At 33.2% G+C, this 16,958-nt stretch overlaps 2 protein-coding genes across 2 annotated transcripts in view; one reads left to right on the top strand and one right to left on the bottom strand.

Annotated features, from left to right (window-relative positions):
* Positions 1–16,958, top strand: part of LOC124541986 (serine/threonine-protein kinase BRSK2) — a 64,349-nt gene that overhangs the window by 27,916 nt on the left and 19,475 nt on the right. Inside the window, exons 3-7 of the mRNA XM_047119931.1 lie at positions 1,841–1,935; positions 5,673–5,758; positions 10,357–10,497; positions 11,072–11,222; positions 16,496–16,612. Coding sequence (XP_046975887.1) covers positions 1,841–1,935; positions 5,673–5,758; positions 10,357–10,497; positions 11,072–11,222; positions 16,496–16,612 — 590 coding nt within the window. The remainder of the gene's footprint in view (positions 1–1,840; positions 1,936–5,672; positions 5,759–10,356; positions 10,498–11,071; positions 11,223–16,495; positions 16,613–16,958) is intronic.
* LOC124541985 (kinesin-like protein KIF23) lies at positions 12,508–15,783 on the bottom strand. Its single transcript, XM_047119930.1, has one exon. It carries the CDS (start codon positions 15,685–15,687, stop codon positions 13,063–13,065), a length of 2,625 nt encoding a protein of 874 aa, XP_046975886.1. The 5' UTR covers positions 15,688–15,783; the 3' UTR covers positions 12,508–13,062.

The raw sequence follows: 16,958 nt of genomic DNA, 5'->3' as shown, positions 1-16,958 counted from the left end.
CGACTACATGCTCCAATACAATAATTAATCTAGAAAACTTAACTCCTAGCCTTGTCCACGTCCAAGATATGTGGAGGGGGCGAAAAGGTCGCGAATCGCTTCCAGAAAAGATGGTACGGCCGTGCCCGTTTTGCTCGAGACTTGGCACGGCAGTGGCACTGCTGTGTCCCCAGATTGTTTGTATAATAGCGTACAACATCAAAATAAACTTTAAATAAGTGATCAAAAAAAGACCCCATGAGTTTCTTTCGCCGGTTCTGCGCAGTTCAGGGTGTGTCTTTTTCCGAGCCGGTGGTAGTGCTTAATTTAACAATCAATAAGTATAATGCTTCTATATTGAATAAAGGAATTTGAATTCGTCTTTCTATAAGAAGTTATCGCTTCAATATATAGTATGCCAAATACTAACCATCACACAGACAAAGCCGCGATCCAGAACTAGTCGTAAACAAAACCTAATTTAATATACAACTCTCTGTAAATACGTTCTAACTAAGAAAATGAGTACTTCGTTGAAATTTTATTTTCCTTCGATACTTCATTCGTGATTTCCTGTCAAACTTTCCGATTCGTTCGTCATTCGAACCAGATGTTCGAACTCACTTGAAAAGTTTTAATAAAAATAAAATCTTAAATAATTTTTCATCCATACTTTTAGAAAAGTTGATTTTACTAACTCTACTGTCTAAACTAAAATACGACACGTTGTTTATAATGCATATAACTAAACAACAACATCAACAGCCTGTAAATTTCCCATAGCTAGGCTAAGACCTCCTCTCCCTTTGAGGAGGTTTGGAACATATTCCATCACGCTGTTCCAATCCTGGTCGGTGGAATACACATATGATTTAATATATATGAAATTAGACACATGCTGGTTTATTCACAATGTTTTCCTTCACCGCCAAGCAGGAGATGAATAATAAACACAAATTAAGCATATATATATAGCATATATATAGTGGTGCTTGCCTGGGTTCGAACCCGAAATCATCGGTTAAGATGCACGCGTTCTAACCTCGAGGCCATCTCGGCTTTCAACTAAAAATAGGATTAAATTAATTTACATAAAACAAATTTAAGAAGATACACGTTCCAGAAAATATGGTTTACTTGTATTTAATATGAGTATACTCAGGATAAGGGGTTCTTTTTTTATACGTTCCGGGAAGGCATATGACTCCACTCCGTCGTAAGTGGACGTGGAGTCCAAAGGCGAAGACGACCAGTTCAGTCCGCAAGAATGAGCTGCACTAGTCGCCCTCGCAATACTAAAGAGTATATGTATTATATATACATAGGTCATAAAGTAAATTGAAAACATATAAACCTGAAAACTCTTGATTTGAAAACGTCCGATGCCTATCTTGCATTTCATTACTCTTTCGGCAAAATCCACTAGAACCTTTACTTCACCAATAGCAAAGCCTATTTAGTAAAGTACAGTCAGTGTAAGAAAACCTTCGTCAGTTTTCAAATTCACTCCTTTATAAAGTCTTAAACTCTTAGCACCTTTTGAATCTAAACATCGAATCATTGCGACGCAATATGTCATTCTCGGTAAAGCAGATTATCGCTCGCACTGAGCACACGAAAATAGATCTTAAGATGACGAACCTTTTCTTACCCCGACTGTACATGTCTGCATTTAAAAAAAAACATACAAATAAAGTTCTTCTTCTTCTTCTTCTCCTTGTACATTCCATTTCCCCGTTGAATCGCAATTCCGATCCTCTGGGCAAAAACGAACCAGCCCTCCCGTCACCAGCGGAGGCAATGAGGCGAGGTGTTATATTAAAGGGTAATACTATAATATATGTTTTATATTTGTTTACAGGTCTCGTAAAGCTCGGCGTCCACTGCGTGACTGGGAAGAAGGTGGCGATAAAGATCATTAATCGTGAAAAACTTAGTGAATCAGTGCTCATGAAGGTATGACAATACGTTTACGAACTAAAATAATAATCTTACTTGGTGGTAGGGCTTTGTGCAAGCCCGTCTGGGTAGGGACCACCCATTCATCAGTTATTCTACCGCCAAACAACAATACGCAGTATTGTTGTGTTCCAGTTTGAAGGGTGAGTGAGCCAGTGTAACTACAGGCACAAAGGACATAACATCTTAAATCCCAAGGTTGGTGGCACACTATGTGGCCATATGCTCGTCCGCCAACCTATACCATAAAATATATATATATATCTTCAGGTCGTCTGGCCAAAGTATTTTTCTCTCTTAGTCCGATGGCAATAATACCTGTGTCGACAGTGACGAGATGCTCAGTGGTTAGAGCGCTTGCATCTTAACCGATGATTGGTTCAAAACCCCTGAATTTTCATGTGCAAAATGATTGAATGCTCCTAAACTTCTCCTCAAAGGGAGAGGAGACCTTCGCCCAGCAGTGGGAAATTTCCAAGTTGTTACTTTAATAATAGCTTCAAGATTATTATTAGCAGATCCAATTTCTCTTTTCGAGACTTGTATCTAATGATATTCTAATAAACAGATATGTTATATCCATACTAAACAACTGAAAAAAGTGTGCCGCGCCGGAGACCGTTTATTTTATTTTTACATTTCGTTAAAAGTAAAAAGGATAGCTTGATAAAAATAATAAGTATAAATAAAATTTTAACAAAAAGAAAAACCGACTTCAAACAAAACACTATTTTAAAACAAATAAAAATGCACTGAAAAGTAATAAAAATAATTGCATATTTAACATATTTTTGAGAGTCCTCCTAGGTAAAATGAAATGAAAAATATTAGACTACTTAAAAGTCGATTTACGATTATATAACGTAGTTATTGTTATATTTGGAGCCGGTGTCAGCCACGGGCACACGCTTCAACAATCAAAAGAAAGAAGCGATACGAGCTTCTTGATTGACCCAGTATAATATCGTATAAAAGGTAATTTGTAAGAAACATATTTCTTAAAGTATTCCCGTATTGTTTTTTGATAGATATAGTATAGGTTGGCTGACACCGACTCCAAATATAGCAATAATTATAACTACATTATATAATCGTAAATCGACTTTTAAGTAGTCTAATATTTTTCATTTCATTTTACCTAGGAGGACTCTCAAAAATATGTTAAATATGCAATTATTTTTATTACTTTTCAGTGCATTTTTATTTGTTTTAAAATAGTGTTTTGTTTGAAGTCGGTTTTTCTTTTTGTTAAAATTTTTATTTATTTTTTGATTTTAAGTGAAGCTGATGTTGACTAACTAATTTTTTTTAATATGGATAGATTAAGCGTTCCGTTTATATGAGTCAGAAACTACTTCGAGGACAATTTCAAAGGAAACTTGCGAATAAAGCAAAAATAGACTTTCGAAAATGCGGATTTAATACGTCACGCGGCGTAAACTACAAGGATCCCTTGAAAGAGCTGTAATCGAACTCAGCAAAAAAACTTTGAAAAAGCCAAATATATTTCGTACATCATATGACATCACATCACAAAATTTGATTAAAGATAGTAAGAAATTCTGCCCCATATCGCACCCTAACTGCGAGCCGTATAGGAGTTCCATCACTACATAGTATAAAACAAAGTCGCTTTCTCTGTCCCTATATCTTTAAATCTACGCAACGGATTTTGATGCGGTTTTTTTTAAAAGATAGTGTGATTCAAGAGGAAAGGTTGTGTATATAATACATGAACAATTTAGTAAAGAAACACTGATAATTTTAGAAGTTTGCGATGTGATGTCGTATATAAACAAATTCTGTAGTATATTTAGTATCAGTATTGCACCCGTGCGAAGCCGGGGTAGGTAGCTAGTTGATTATAATATTCGACTATGATAATTACATAAACATAACCACATTACGGAAGGTGACTCAAATATCCAAATAACCTATAAATAAAAGATTCGACCGAGTATCGCTAACGTGCTCCTCAGAATTGTTCCGTTCCCTTCCGTTCCGTTACTTTGTCATGGATCCTGTGCTCAGAACCTTACCAAACTTTCACCAAATTACCCTTGTAGTATATATTTTATAATAAAAAAAGAATTATCAAAATTGGTTATCGTGATTTTCAGTTATTCACCTATTTGTCGCGCATATACATAATGCAAATTTAAGACTTATGTCGTTTTCACATGGATACCATCATCGGAAAAAAAAATAAAAAAATGGGACCCCACGGGAAGCACAACCTTTCAAACAAAAAAAAATTATCAAAATCGGTCCACCCAGTGAAAAATTATGAGGTAACAAACATAAAAAAAAAAAAAAAAAAAAAAAAAAAACAGACGAATTGATAACCTCCTCCTTTTGGAAGTCGGTTGAAAACGAAAGATCATATTTAGCACTCCTTTTAATGACTGCAACTGAATTGCTGAAGATAAGTTCAAAGGTCCCAGTTTGAAAGGTGATAAGTTTGTACACATAACCATTATATCTGACCCTTGCGAGCGGACAATAGCATGCCAGCGTCGCAAGTAATTTTAGACCAATTAAACGCTTAAATTGCTTGATTGAAGGGGCATTGTTAACAAGAGAATTAACTTAAAACGGTCTTTAGTGCAACTTATCTTGTAGCTTACCTCTTTTTTTATATAATTAAGCGTCAACTTGGAAAAAATTCTAGGGTTGTGTGAAAACGAATAGGTTAATGCTTAAAAAATCAAAATCAAAATAAACTTTATTCAAGTAGGCTTTTACAAGCACTTTTGAATCGTCATTTTACAATTAAGTGAAGCTACCACCGGTTCGGAAAGTAGATTCTACCGAGAAGAACCGGCAAGGAACTCAGTAGTTACTCTTTTGTAACATTTAAAAGTCTTAGGTATACAGGTATTAACTCCGCGTTTTTTTATCATCTATAAAATCTTGTATTAGACCGGGAGATGATAATGACAAAATATTTTGTCGTTTGTACCAGTATGGCGGTTCTTGAAGGATCTAATTACGTAAAGGCAAGGAAATGATGGTCATAGCGCTCGCACCGGCGGCCCAATCGCGTGGGCTTTAATCGAACGCGTCGGAAAAATAACGAGTGTCGAACGATTTGTTCTACTAAAATGCTTGTGTTTTCAGATAGTCGAAAAAAAAAAGTAATGCCATACTTCTCGGGTGTGGCTTACAGCCCGCCATACCGACGCGAATACACTAATTTTATTAAAACAATTCAATCATTTGTACCAGGCTAATTTTTGGATAGCTAATTATCGTCGAGTAGCCATTCACGAAAACCACTTTGCCATACTTTCCCGACAGTTCCCAATGGCCACCATACCACTGTAAAGGAGTATTTTTTTTATCATAACTCCAAAGACAAGTTAATTGGAAAAGTAATTATCAATAATAGTAATCCTTTAAAATGTACATTAGTACTATTCCTTTATTAAAAAAAAGGATATATACGTACTGTTTATACTTCATTTTCAGCTTTGATTAAATAAACTACTTTATTTATTTGTAAATTATATAACTACTAGTCTGTCTGTCTGTTTGTTCCGGCTTATCACCTGTCGGTCAAAATTTATTTTTGACAGAATTCTAAATTCTAGATTATGACGGGATTTTTTACTGGCAGATAACTGATATAATAAGAAGTAACTTAGGCTACAATACTTTTTTTTTTAATTCAAACGTGTACAAGGTCTCGGGCACAGCTAATGTATTAATATATTTATCTTATGTAATTTCAGGTGGAGCGAGAGATTGCTATCATGAAACTGATCGAGCATCCGCATGTTCTTGGATTATCAGATGTTTACGAGAATAAAAAATATTTGTAAGTATATCAATATCACAACTGCCTTATTGTGTCTTGCTTATTCTATATGACATGACATAGACAAATTTACTTGGTGCTAGAGCTTTATGCAAGCCCGCCTAGGTAGATACCACGCACTCATCAGATATTCTACCGCTAAACAACAGAACGCAGTATTGTTGTGTTCCGGTTTTGAAGGGTGAGTGAGCCAGTGTAACTACAGGCACAAGGGATATAGCATCTTAGTTCCCAAGTAATAGTTAATATTTCTTACAGCGTCATTGTTTATGGTTATGGATGCTGACCACTTACCATCAGGTTGCCCATATACTCGTCTGCCAACCCATTCCATAAAAAAAAAAAACGATTTTCCTATTTTTTAACTAACAGAATATTCCTAACAGTAAGTACCGATAGCCTAGAATTAGAACTACTAGAATTTATAAAATATATAAATAAATAATAAATACTCGCAAAAATTTAGAAAATCTATTTATGGCTATATATGTTACTTGGATTGATAAATTTCGATTTAGGAGGCCTTCTCCTTTTCCAAACATATGCTATGTTACAAAAAATTAGGTACTTTAGCAATGCCCATAATGAAACGACACCTTCAATCTACCGAGAATTATCCTACGGGACGTAAATTTACTCAGTCCACAGAAATATGGCATCAGAAAGTTAATTAAAACTTTCAATGGTATAGTTGATGATATTATAATTTATATTAATGAATAGAAAACATGGATTTAGAGCTGAGATGGCCCAGTGGTTAGAACGCGTGCATCTTAATCGATGATTTCGGGTTCAAACCTAGACAAGCACCAGTATACATATGTGCTTTATTTGTGTTTATAATTCATCTCATGCTCGGCGGTGAAGAAAAACATCGTGAGGAAACTTGCATATGTCTTATTTCGTCGAAATTCTGCCACATGTGCATTCCACTAACCCGAATTGGAACAGCGTGGTGGAATATGTTCCAACCCTCTCCTTAATGGAAGAGGAGGCCTTAGCCCAACAATGGGTAATTTACAGGCTGTTACTTTGACTTTTACTAAACATGGATTTTATATACTTTTACGGTACGCAATAAGAGAGACTTTACATTTAACACTAATTAACTAAATTACACATAGTTAAACGACTTAAAAAAAATCGCTCCATTTCGGTCGTCCTTTCTTCAATTTAATTAATGAATGAATTATTATTTAGGCTTATTAGCCATCTCTTCCAGACAAGCCAATCAAAGTTGATATATGTATTTTTTTATATTCATATCCTATAAGATTATCTTATTGTTTATTTCCCTAAAAAAAAATAAAATAAAATAAAATAAAAATAAAAATAAAGGGACATTTTAAAACCATCGACGTAGGCGGTGCAGTCATAAACTTACATACAAATATTTACACACTAATACTTATACTTACTACATATATAAATATTATGTATAAATAATACACTAATACATACTTAAGATAATAAAATGATATAAAATAGGTATAATTACATAATAGATGTTATATAAAGGTAATTAATTAAAGTCGCAATATACTTATTTTCAATGCCATTAGATATTAGTACTGTGAATATTATTCGCCTTTAATTTACTAATACGCCACAAATCTTGAGAACTTTCAACAGATTACAATTTTATTTTTTATTCTCATATTTTAAGTGGTTTTATAGGCAGTATATATGTCGGCACCCATTATTACACGCTAGATTCAATCTAAAATGAGTAAGACTAAATAATTATGAGGCTATTTGACAATGCGAAAAATAAATTGTGACTTATTGTAATCACTGTATATTATGAGTTTAAAATGGTTATTTACTAACGAAAGTTGAAAATAATACTTAATTTATACAAAAAACAATAAATAAAAATGCATTTTTTCAAACGTTTGTCACGTGACAACGTGAAGACGTGTCACTGATTGGCCGGGCTTATGATGAAGTCACTTTCTTGTAAACCTTGCTTTTCTACTATATGTACCACAGATTAAAATACAGCTAAGTGACGTCACCGACCACTTTGCTGCGCCATATTGTCCAAGTAGCGTTTTCGCGAGTTATTTAAATATGGAATTTTTAATATGATATTTTTCGGCAAATATGTACTAGAAATAAAAAAAAAACATTTTTTACTGGGTTCCTTAAGCTCTACTAAATAATATAAAATGGATTAAACCAGTCAAATAGCCTATTACTAACAAATTCATATATTTTAACTGCTGAAATATTGGAAGGCTTGCTAAAAACACCAATATTAAATAAATTTAAATTGACTTCATATTTTAGTGTTTCTCTCAAATTTTCATTTTGGCGCTAAGCTTGTTCAGTTACACGAGCTGTTCATATATTATATCTTATAAACTAACCTAATAATAACTTCAAGATATTTTCTTAAGATATAGGAAGCAATTTACTTGACTACGTCCTATTATTTTTCAACTCCCAGAGGATTCCTTATTGAAAAAATATCGGCCATCGAGAATAAATCTTTTATATAGAATCTCTTATCTATACATATAATAAAATAAGATTGTCTCTTTATATATATAAATAACATTTTTTACAATTGTTGTCGGTCTGTCTGTCTGTTTGTTCCGGCTAATCTCTGGAAAGGCTGGACCGATTATGACGGGACTTTCAATGGCTGATAACTGATATAACAGGGAGTAACTTACAGCTCTAGTGAAGACATATATGACCCTGTATATAAGTCTTTATTCTGTAAAATATATTGATTAAAATAATATTGAAAATATCAAATAAAACTTTGCCTTCAATAAAAATTAATTAAAACCCAAACTTGGATTACTGATTCTGAATCTACAGATTCTGGGTGGCTTAAGTCGATTTTTATTAATTACTGGAGTTCATTGTGGTCGAATACAAATAAGGCTTAATAAAAAATAATAATAATCTTACGTTTATTTAACTTTGTATTGAAATATAAATGTTGTCAAAAAATGAACATAAACATACTAGCTAGTATGTTTATGCTTATCCTGACTACGCATGAGTGAAATTATTAATTTTGTTAAAAAATATCGAACGTACACAACAAAATCGATCCAGCTGTGTAGGAGTGTCAGTGACATACACACATACAGAGCATTTTATTTTAAGCAATAATATAAAGCCATCATTTAAAATAGACAGAATTAAAATAATAACAATGTATTATTTTCATAAAAAAAATAAACAAGATAAAGATAAAGCAAGATAAATTGTTGGCTATATGTATATTTCGTACGAGAAAAAGTAGTCCACTTTTAAATAAAATAAATAAATAAATATTGGACAACATCACATACATTACTTTGATCCCAATGTAAGTAGCTAAAGCACTTGTGTTATGGAAAAACAGAAGTAACGAAGGTACCACCAACACCCAGACCTAAGACGACATAGAAAACTAATAAACCTTCTACATCGACTCGGCCGGTAATCGAACCCGGGACCTCAGAGTGGCGTACGCATGAAAACCGGTATACACACCACTCGACCACGGAGGTCGTCGAATTTTTAGAAGACTTTTGATGATTTTCATACCGAATAGTCTCGGCTAAAGGCTAAAGGTCCAAAGTAATCCAAATCTATATAAAATACATTTCTACAACAGAAAATAATCCCATCGGGACAAGTAATAATTAATATAGCATATAACTACGTATTCAACTATTTAATAGCATACAAGTTAATGTAATTATTATTTTTCACTATACCTTATAAGCAGGGTTGCCAATGTGTGGGGAATTCCCCAAATTGCGGGGAATCGTAAGTCGATTGGGGATTATTGTGGAGATTGTCACATGTGGGGAAAATGAGGGGAATTTATACTTATGCGTTTTATACCAAAACGATCAGTAATTGATTGTTTATCCGTCTTTTAGTTAGTACAAAAATTGAATTGTAGTTGATTATTAGTTAGCATAGTACACAATATACCAATATACAGACATTAATAAAGACTATAGTTTGATTCAACGAAAAAGGTCGTTAGTAACCATGACTAGTCTGATTTAACAAAATTTACCTCGAAAATTGGATTTTATTGTTAGGAAATGAAAAAACATGATTTTTTTCTTTCCCCCAATTTGGGGAATTTCGCTAACATTTTTGGGAATTAGGTGAATCGGCATCGGCAACCCTGCTTATAAGTAATAGTATTCTTTATTTTAATTTACAATAACCACGGGCTCATAGTTGCCGTGAATGCCTTTTTTACATTTTGCTTTTATACATTTTGGCTTTTTATATTTACTGAACATCGGCATAATTTCACTGGACTTTAAGCTTGTTGTCTCCTTGGAAGACGTGGCCCACACTGTTTTTTATTTATTTTTTCAATTTAAATAATATATACTATAACAATTAGAGGCCTCTCTCGTTGCCTCAGGGCCTTCAGACTTCGTAATCCGACTCTGGATATAATCCACATTCCAAACGTGTTAACTGTTCTGTCTGAATTCAATGTAGAATTAATTGCAACATTTGAATTTAAAATTGCTTTTAAAATCGCATCATAATAAAAAGAACCCAAGTTCATTCTGCACATGTCAATTCCACAAGAGGTTAGAAGTATATTTTATCTCCAGATACCTCGTGTTGGAGCACGTCAGCGGCGGGGAACTGTTCGATTATTTAGTGAAGAAAGGCAGGCTCACGCCCAAAGAAGCGCGGCGATTCTTCCGTCAAATTATATCCGCATTAGATTTTTGTCACAGTCATTCGATATGGTAAGAAATATTCTGTTTTAATAATATGTTTAATCAAATCTTTTTTTTTAGTCGACGACTCAAACTTGAACATCCTTATTTCATATATAATTATATAAGTTCACAATTGTTTTGTACTCAACGTGACTGTTTTTTTTTCTTGTTCCGCGAGGGTTTTCAAATATTTCAGGGTAAAGATAGGGCATGATATCTACTAACTACAACCAAACTAATTACAAGTCACCTTAAAAAAATCAGCAATATAGTATTGAAAAATAATTAACAATAGAGAAATTAATTATTATAAAATTGTGCAATCCTTATTATAAATAACTTAGGTACATAAAAATAAATGTATTATATTTTTTGAATAAAATTACTTGGTTTTATACTGTACACCCAGAACTCTGTTAACTCTCCTTTTTAGCTTTACACCTTAGAATGGAACTAGTGACTTTAACACCTCAAATCAACTCGTTTACAATTAACATTGAAGATAAATTTGAAAGGAATTACTCCATAAACAACCCTATATATTAAAGTTGACATTTTTATATAAAATACTTGTAATTTCATCGTAAAATTTTGATTTCAGCCATCGCGATCTCAAACCGGAGAACTTATTACTAGACGAACGAAACAATATAAAAATAGCCGATTTCGGAATGGCATCCTTACAACCTGCTGGCTCCTTGCTGGAAACCTCCTGTGGTAGTCCACATTACGCCTGTCCTGAAGTTATAAGGGTAATTACGTATATGTTTTAAAATATATATAAATAAATAGCACAAGCTGGCAACTTTGTGCTGCGTTTTTTTTTTTTTTAATCATGGCGATCAGATGAACGCTTTAGAAGATTCAGCGCTATTCAGTAGCGAATTATACTTCATACATACAAACTTAAATTGATAAAGAAGGCATATTATTCAATACAAGATTATACACACGATAACAAGCATTGAATGAATACTTGTTGACTTCCATGCAGGATATATTACATACATATTTAATTGTATTTAACTAACATGACTGTATTTTTAAATGTTGAAAAAGAGTAGATAACTATTGAGTTTCTTGCCGGTTCTTCTCGGTAAAATCTACTTTCCGAACCGGTGCTAGCTTCACTTAATATAGTTGGTAAATGACGATTTAAAAGTAATTTTAAAGCTTACTTGAATATGATCGAGAATAAGTTTAGTCTACTACAATAAATTTGATATTTTTATTAGGCAATTTTTACAGTGAAGCCTACACATTATTCAGTTAAATAATAAATGAAAAAATCTAAATCTGTAATTAAGTGCATAAAATCGAAATTATAACATATGCATTTATTTAATTCATGAAATTGTATTTGTTACATAGTATAAAAAAAGACTTACCTCTTACCTTACATCTCTCGGACGCTGGGTTCATGGGAAGATTTTTGTGTATAATACATGGAAAATATAATAAAGAAACATTGACAATTTTAGAAGTTTAAATGTAATATTGCAAATAAAAAATATCTGTAATATACTTACTTAGTATCAGCATTAAAAATAATAAAACACTAATGAATAATAGAGAAAGGTATTTAATACACTTCCAAAAAAATTACAGTAAATGTTACAATATACAACATTACGAAAAAAACTTGCTGCTAACAATAACCTTAAAATATACAAGGAAAAGAAAAACTAATTAAGTACTTTTATATTAAAGATATAAGGACATAGTAATATATTAAAAATATATCTAAATTATTGTATAAATTTGTACTCGAGATTCTATCGTTTCTACTAAGAGAAACGAAAAGGACAAAAAATAAAATGTCAAATATTTATATGAAGAAATCACTAAGAGTCAGAGAGAAATAAACTATATTTGACTATCTTATATAATAGATATCCACACAATTCTATTCTACATGTAAGTTGAAATAAAACACACACCAAGAAATAATATTTAACTAAAGAAACATTCGTTAACAATTATTATGAACATTGTTTTTTAACCTTTCAGTAGACTGTTCCCAGATACATATAAAAATATTATTTAAAAAAAAAAATAGAAAACAAAATGGCGTGTTTTTTGTTTACATTCGATTTGAGGTTTTCATTTTAAGTACTTTTATAAATTGTTGTTGTTTTTTACATTTACTATTTATATTATAAAATCACAGACAATTTATCTAATGATAAAAAAACCAAAGCATTTTTGTTCTAGGAAATCAAGAATTGACAACCAATTATAATTTGACGATTTGAGCAATTTGAGAATAAAACAATAAATTTTATTTATACTAATTGAATTAATTTCATTTTATGGCTTCCACCTGTGCCATTATTCACTATTTAAAAAAATAAAGAAAAATTATCAACTAAACTAAAACATAATATATGAGGTATAAATTCTAAGTATCAATAATGTCATAGCTTAAATTATTATCACTACAACTCTTCAAGTTAATCCCAAATCGTCGAGAGCTATAAACGAATTTAAATTGATGTGAACAAGCTGAGCAGGAAGCGTATACATTACACTTCCGTCGTTGAATCAAAATAATTTTGTCGAAAGTTAATTCAATTTCGACTGCACATCAAATTAATCGTCATCAACTCTCTGTTTTTTACTGGTGTTTGAAGGGGTCTGAGGTGGGGAGCAGCCTGTTTCCCGCCTTTTTGCCGAATGCCTAGCACACGTCCCAGATGTTCTTCTAGACGATTCACGATCTTTCGTCGGCGAAAACTGTTTCAACATCTCCACATCATTGAATATCACTTGAGCTCCCCCACCGCAAGTCGGTACGATGTCCCCCTTGTACAATTTCGTCTCTAATTCACCGTCTGTGTCTTGTTCTTGGGAAATTAGGCAATACTTTGATGACTTTGAATTTGCTATGTCTTTTACATTGGTTAGCTTATTAACGAACTTGCTGTTGGTTATATTTGGTTTCAGAACTGTGCCCATTGGAACTATTTTATTTGGGGCATGTTCGACCCAACCCTTACCATCAGCGGAGAGCGAGCGTCTATGACGAGGGTTAGCGATGGCAACGCCTCGGCGGGATGACGTCGGAGTCTCACGAGTATCCCTTGTCTGCGGTACAGAGCTAAATGGCGTCAATAAATGCGCTGGCAGAGCTCTTGGTGTAGACCCGGGTGTAAAATCTCTAACGCTGGTCTGGGCAGCCATATCTCCAGTCATTTTTGGCATCTCAATGTTATCTCCTCGGTCCCCGTTCAATGCCTCAGCTATGATTCTTAAGCGATTTTCTTTTTCTTCAATTGCATAGCGTAAACGTTCCTTCTCGGAATTGAATTCTTTCGCTTTCTCATGTTCAGCAGCTATTTTATGATGATACTTACGTTCCAATATTTTCTTCTGCTTCTCTTTATCTAATTTGTTTTGACTGAGCAGTAATTCCTTTTCCTGCAATCCTCGTTTAAGGGACGTGGTATACTCAGTCATTTCAGCCAGTTTTCTCTGATGGGCAACTGATGCATTTTCCGTAGCAGTTAACCTTTCCTCTAGAGCACGAACACGGCGCTCCGCTGAAGCCAATTGGCCGCGCAAGGAAGCATTTTCACTCCTAACTTCCAAGGATTCTTTTTCTAATTCCAACAAAGCTGATCTCAGTCTTTCATCTTTAATAGCTTTGCTTCGTTTAAGAGTCTCTCTACGAGATATCCTCATTTCCAAATGAGCCATTAGTTCTTTGATGATATGGGATGCCTGAGAGCTATTTAATTCTAGACTAGGGAAGTCAGGGCCAAGGCTGTAAACAAGGCCTAAGTCGAGTTCCAAATCCTTAGCTTCAGGCCTAATAATGTTGTCTCTAGCTGTGTTAAATAGCCTATTAGCTTTTCTACGACCAGACATTAAGCCAATTGTTGCTGCAACATCAGTGATTTGTGGTTTTGCAACCTCAACTTCTGCTGCCATTTCAGCGAACCTCATAACCTGGAGAGTCTCATCATAATCTTCAGCCCTTGGATTAGCACAAACGACCATTCTAACTTGACCCTCACCTTCGAAGAAGTTTTTGAATAGATGAGTAATTTTCGATTCTCGATATGGCACCATGTTGTTTGTACCATTAATCTGGTTCTCTCGTAAAGCTTCCAAGCAAGTTCTTAATGTCATTAGAGATTTATTAATATTACCCGCTTCTCGTAATCTTTGCCCTGTATTTTTAGTTCGGTTGGTACGTTCACTTCCAGCTAAATCAACAAGACTAAGCTGACTAATAGATAGGAACTTCTTATTTTGTATCACAGCCTCGCCCATCTCATCTACGGGTGCCTGCACCAATCTGATTGTGAAAACAGAATGGCTTCTACTCGATTCTGCGTTTAGAGTTGTGTGAGCCATACGTTTCCGTTTCAAACCTAAATAGAATGCATCGAATGCTTCCTCGGCAGATTTAATTTCTATTTCTGTTACTCCATGTACATACATGTTATGTGCTGCATCCTCTCTAATTATTTTCACCGGTAAATTCTTAGTTATCGCTGGCCCATCCTCCAAGAGATCAAAAACACTGTTGTTATATATTTCAACATATGTAACAAATACAGCATACTGGTTATCTTCATTTACACCAAATATTTTTGTTATATCTGTGTCAGACATAGCTAAGTCGGGATTCGAATTGTTTTTTCTGCCGCTTTTGAATTTATGTAACTCCTGCTGCCTTTCCAACATGGCTTCGGCTTCAGATTGAATGTCAAACATGTTCATTTTATCAGGCCTAAAAACATATTTATGGGCTTGAAGCTCGTTGATAGTTTTAAATATAATATTTAGACATCTAGGTAGAATACCACAGTTTAAAGGTTCGCCCGTCATCGTGAATGTCTTCCCACTGCCCGTGACGCCGTACGTAAATAATAAACCATTTTTACCTTTAATCAAACCTTCAACTAAAGGTAACGCTACTTTGTCGAACACTTCTTGTTGATTCGCTTCTGGCGGGAAGACTTCTTTGAAAGTATACTTCATAGTTTTGTTGCCTTCATTTCTGTAACTTATTGCTGTCGATGGCGGGGACATCAACACCGTGGTAGGAGATATAATTTTTATACAAGAGCTATCACTATCTCGTTGCATAGGTCGTAATCGGCAGAATACTTGAACAGGATCTCTCTCACCCTGATTCAAATTTTGTTTACTTCTAGCCGGAGTTCTCATATCGTTTAGTCTCGGTTTCGATTTTGCAGATTTCATTTTCACTAAATTTACTAAATTATCACTTCACAACGAAGATTAATCGAATTGATATTTCAACGGTTGTACAAAATCAAAGCAACGGTCGTTCGTGTTGAAAACTAATAACCGAATCAATTAAATATTCACCGTTCTATTCACTGCATATTTTGATCTAGCTATCTTCTTTTGTTCCGCCTTAAAAGTATATAGCCATTGCGCTCTGACTTTAACGGTTGTCACCGTGTGACTCATTTTAATTTAGTCGGATAATATAAATAATGTGTTAAATGTCATACTTTATGACTTTTGTATAATGTTGCCTGTTCTAACACTTTTGATAATAATTTCTGACTGGTCGATCCACTCAATATATAGAAATATTTGTATATAATATAATGTTTTGTTTAAAGTTTTTCTAATCATATCATCATATAAAAAAATGTGTTTCTATGTTTTATTTTCATAAGTAAGTATAATTAATTACTTCAGCAAAACCTTCTCTAACCACGTTTCTTTTCAGACAATTTTCAATAAAATTATTTATTTAAAATTGTCTTTAATTTTCTCAACTATTTTTGCGCAAATTTATGAAGTAAAGTATTACTTATTTATGTGTACTTTTTTTATTTAAATACATAAGAATAATTATCTTTCCATAACTTGACCTCACAGAAAACGAAACGTTATTAAATTGTTCTTTTTAATCTGTGTAGTGTATTTTATTTCATATTTGTAAACAAACAACGAACGAGTGTTTGTTTATTGGACATTCATTAGTTAGAAGTTAGAACTTGAATTTAAAATTATATATCAATTTATTATTCAGGGAGAAAAATATGATGGAAGGCGTGCTGATGTGTGGTCCTGTGGTGTTATTCTTTACGCTCTCTTGGTGGGCGCCTTACCATTTGATGATGATAATTTACGACAACTACTCGAAAAGGTAATTAATTGTTAATAATTAATTATTTTAAATGCTTCACTTATTCAGAAATACCTCTTGTAATTACTACATACGACATCGAAATGCATTGCCCTAATAAACAATTCACAAAATAATAATACAGAAAAATTAACAAGCCGTATTATCGGTGGACAACAAAAGCAGTATTAATAATTGTATAAGGTTTTCGTATCCGATTATCACATCAAATATCTTTTCAAACATATCAAAACAACTTCAAAACAATTTGAGCTTTAAAAAATATTTTTTTTTTTGTTATTTAAGAATTTATTTGATGTTTGTTATGTACTATACAGTTATTAATTATGCATCACTGAAAGTTACT

This window comes from Vanessa cardui, chromosome 29 (assembly GCF_905220365.1).
Source record: "Vanessa cardui chromosome 29, ilVanCard2.1, whole genome shotgun sequence".
NCBI lineage: Eukaryota > Metazoa > Arthropoda > Insecta > Lepidoptera > Nymphalidae > Vanessa > Vanessa cardui.
This window is presented reverse-complemented; position numbering and strand designations above follow the sequence as displayed.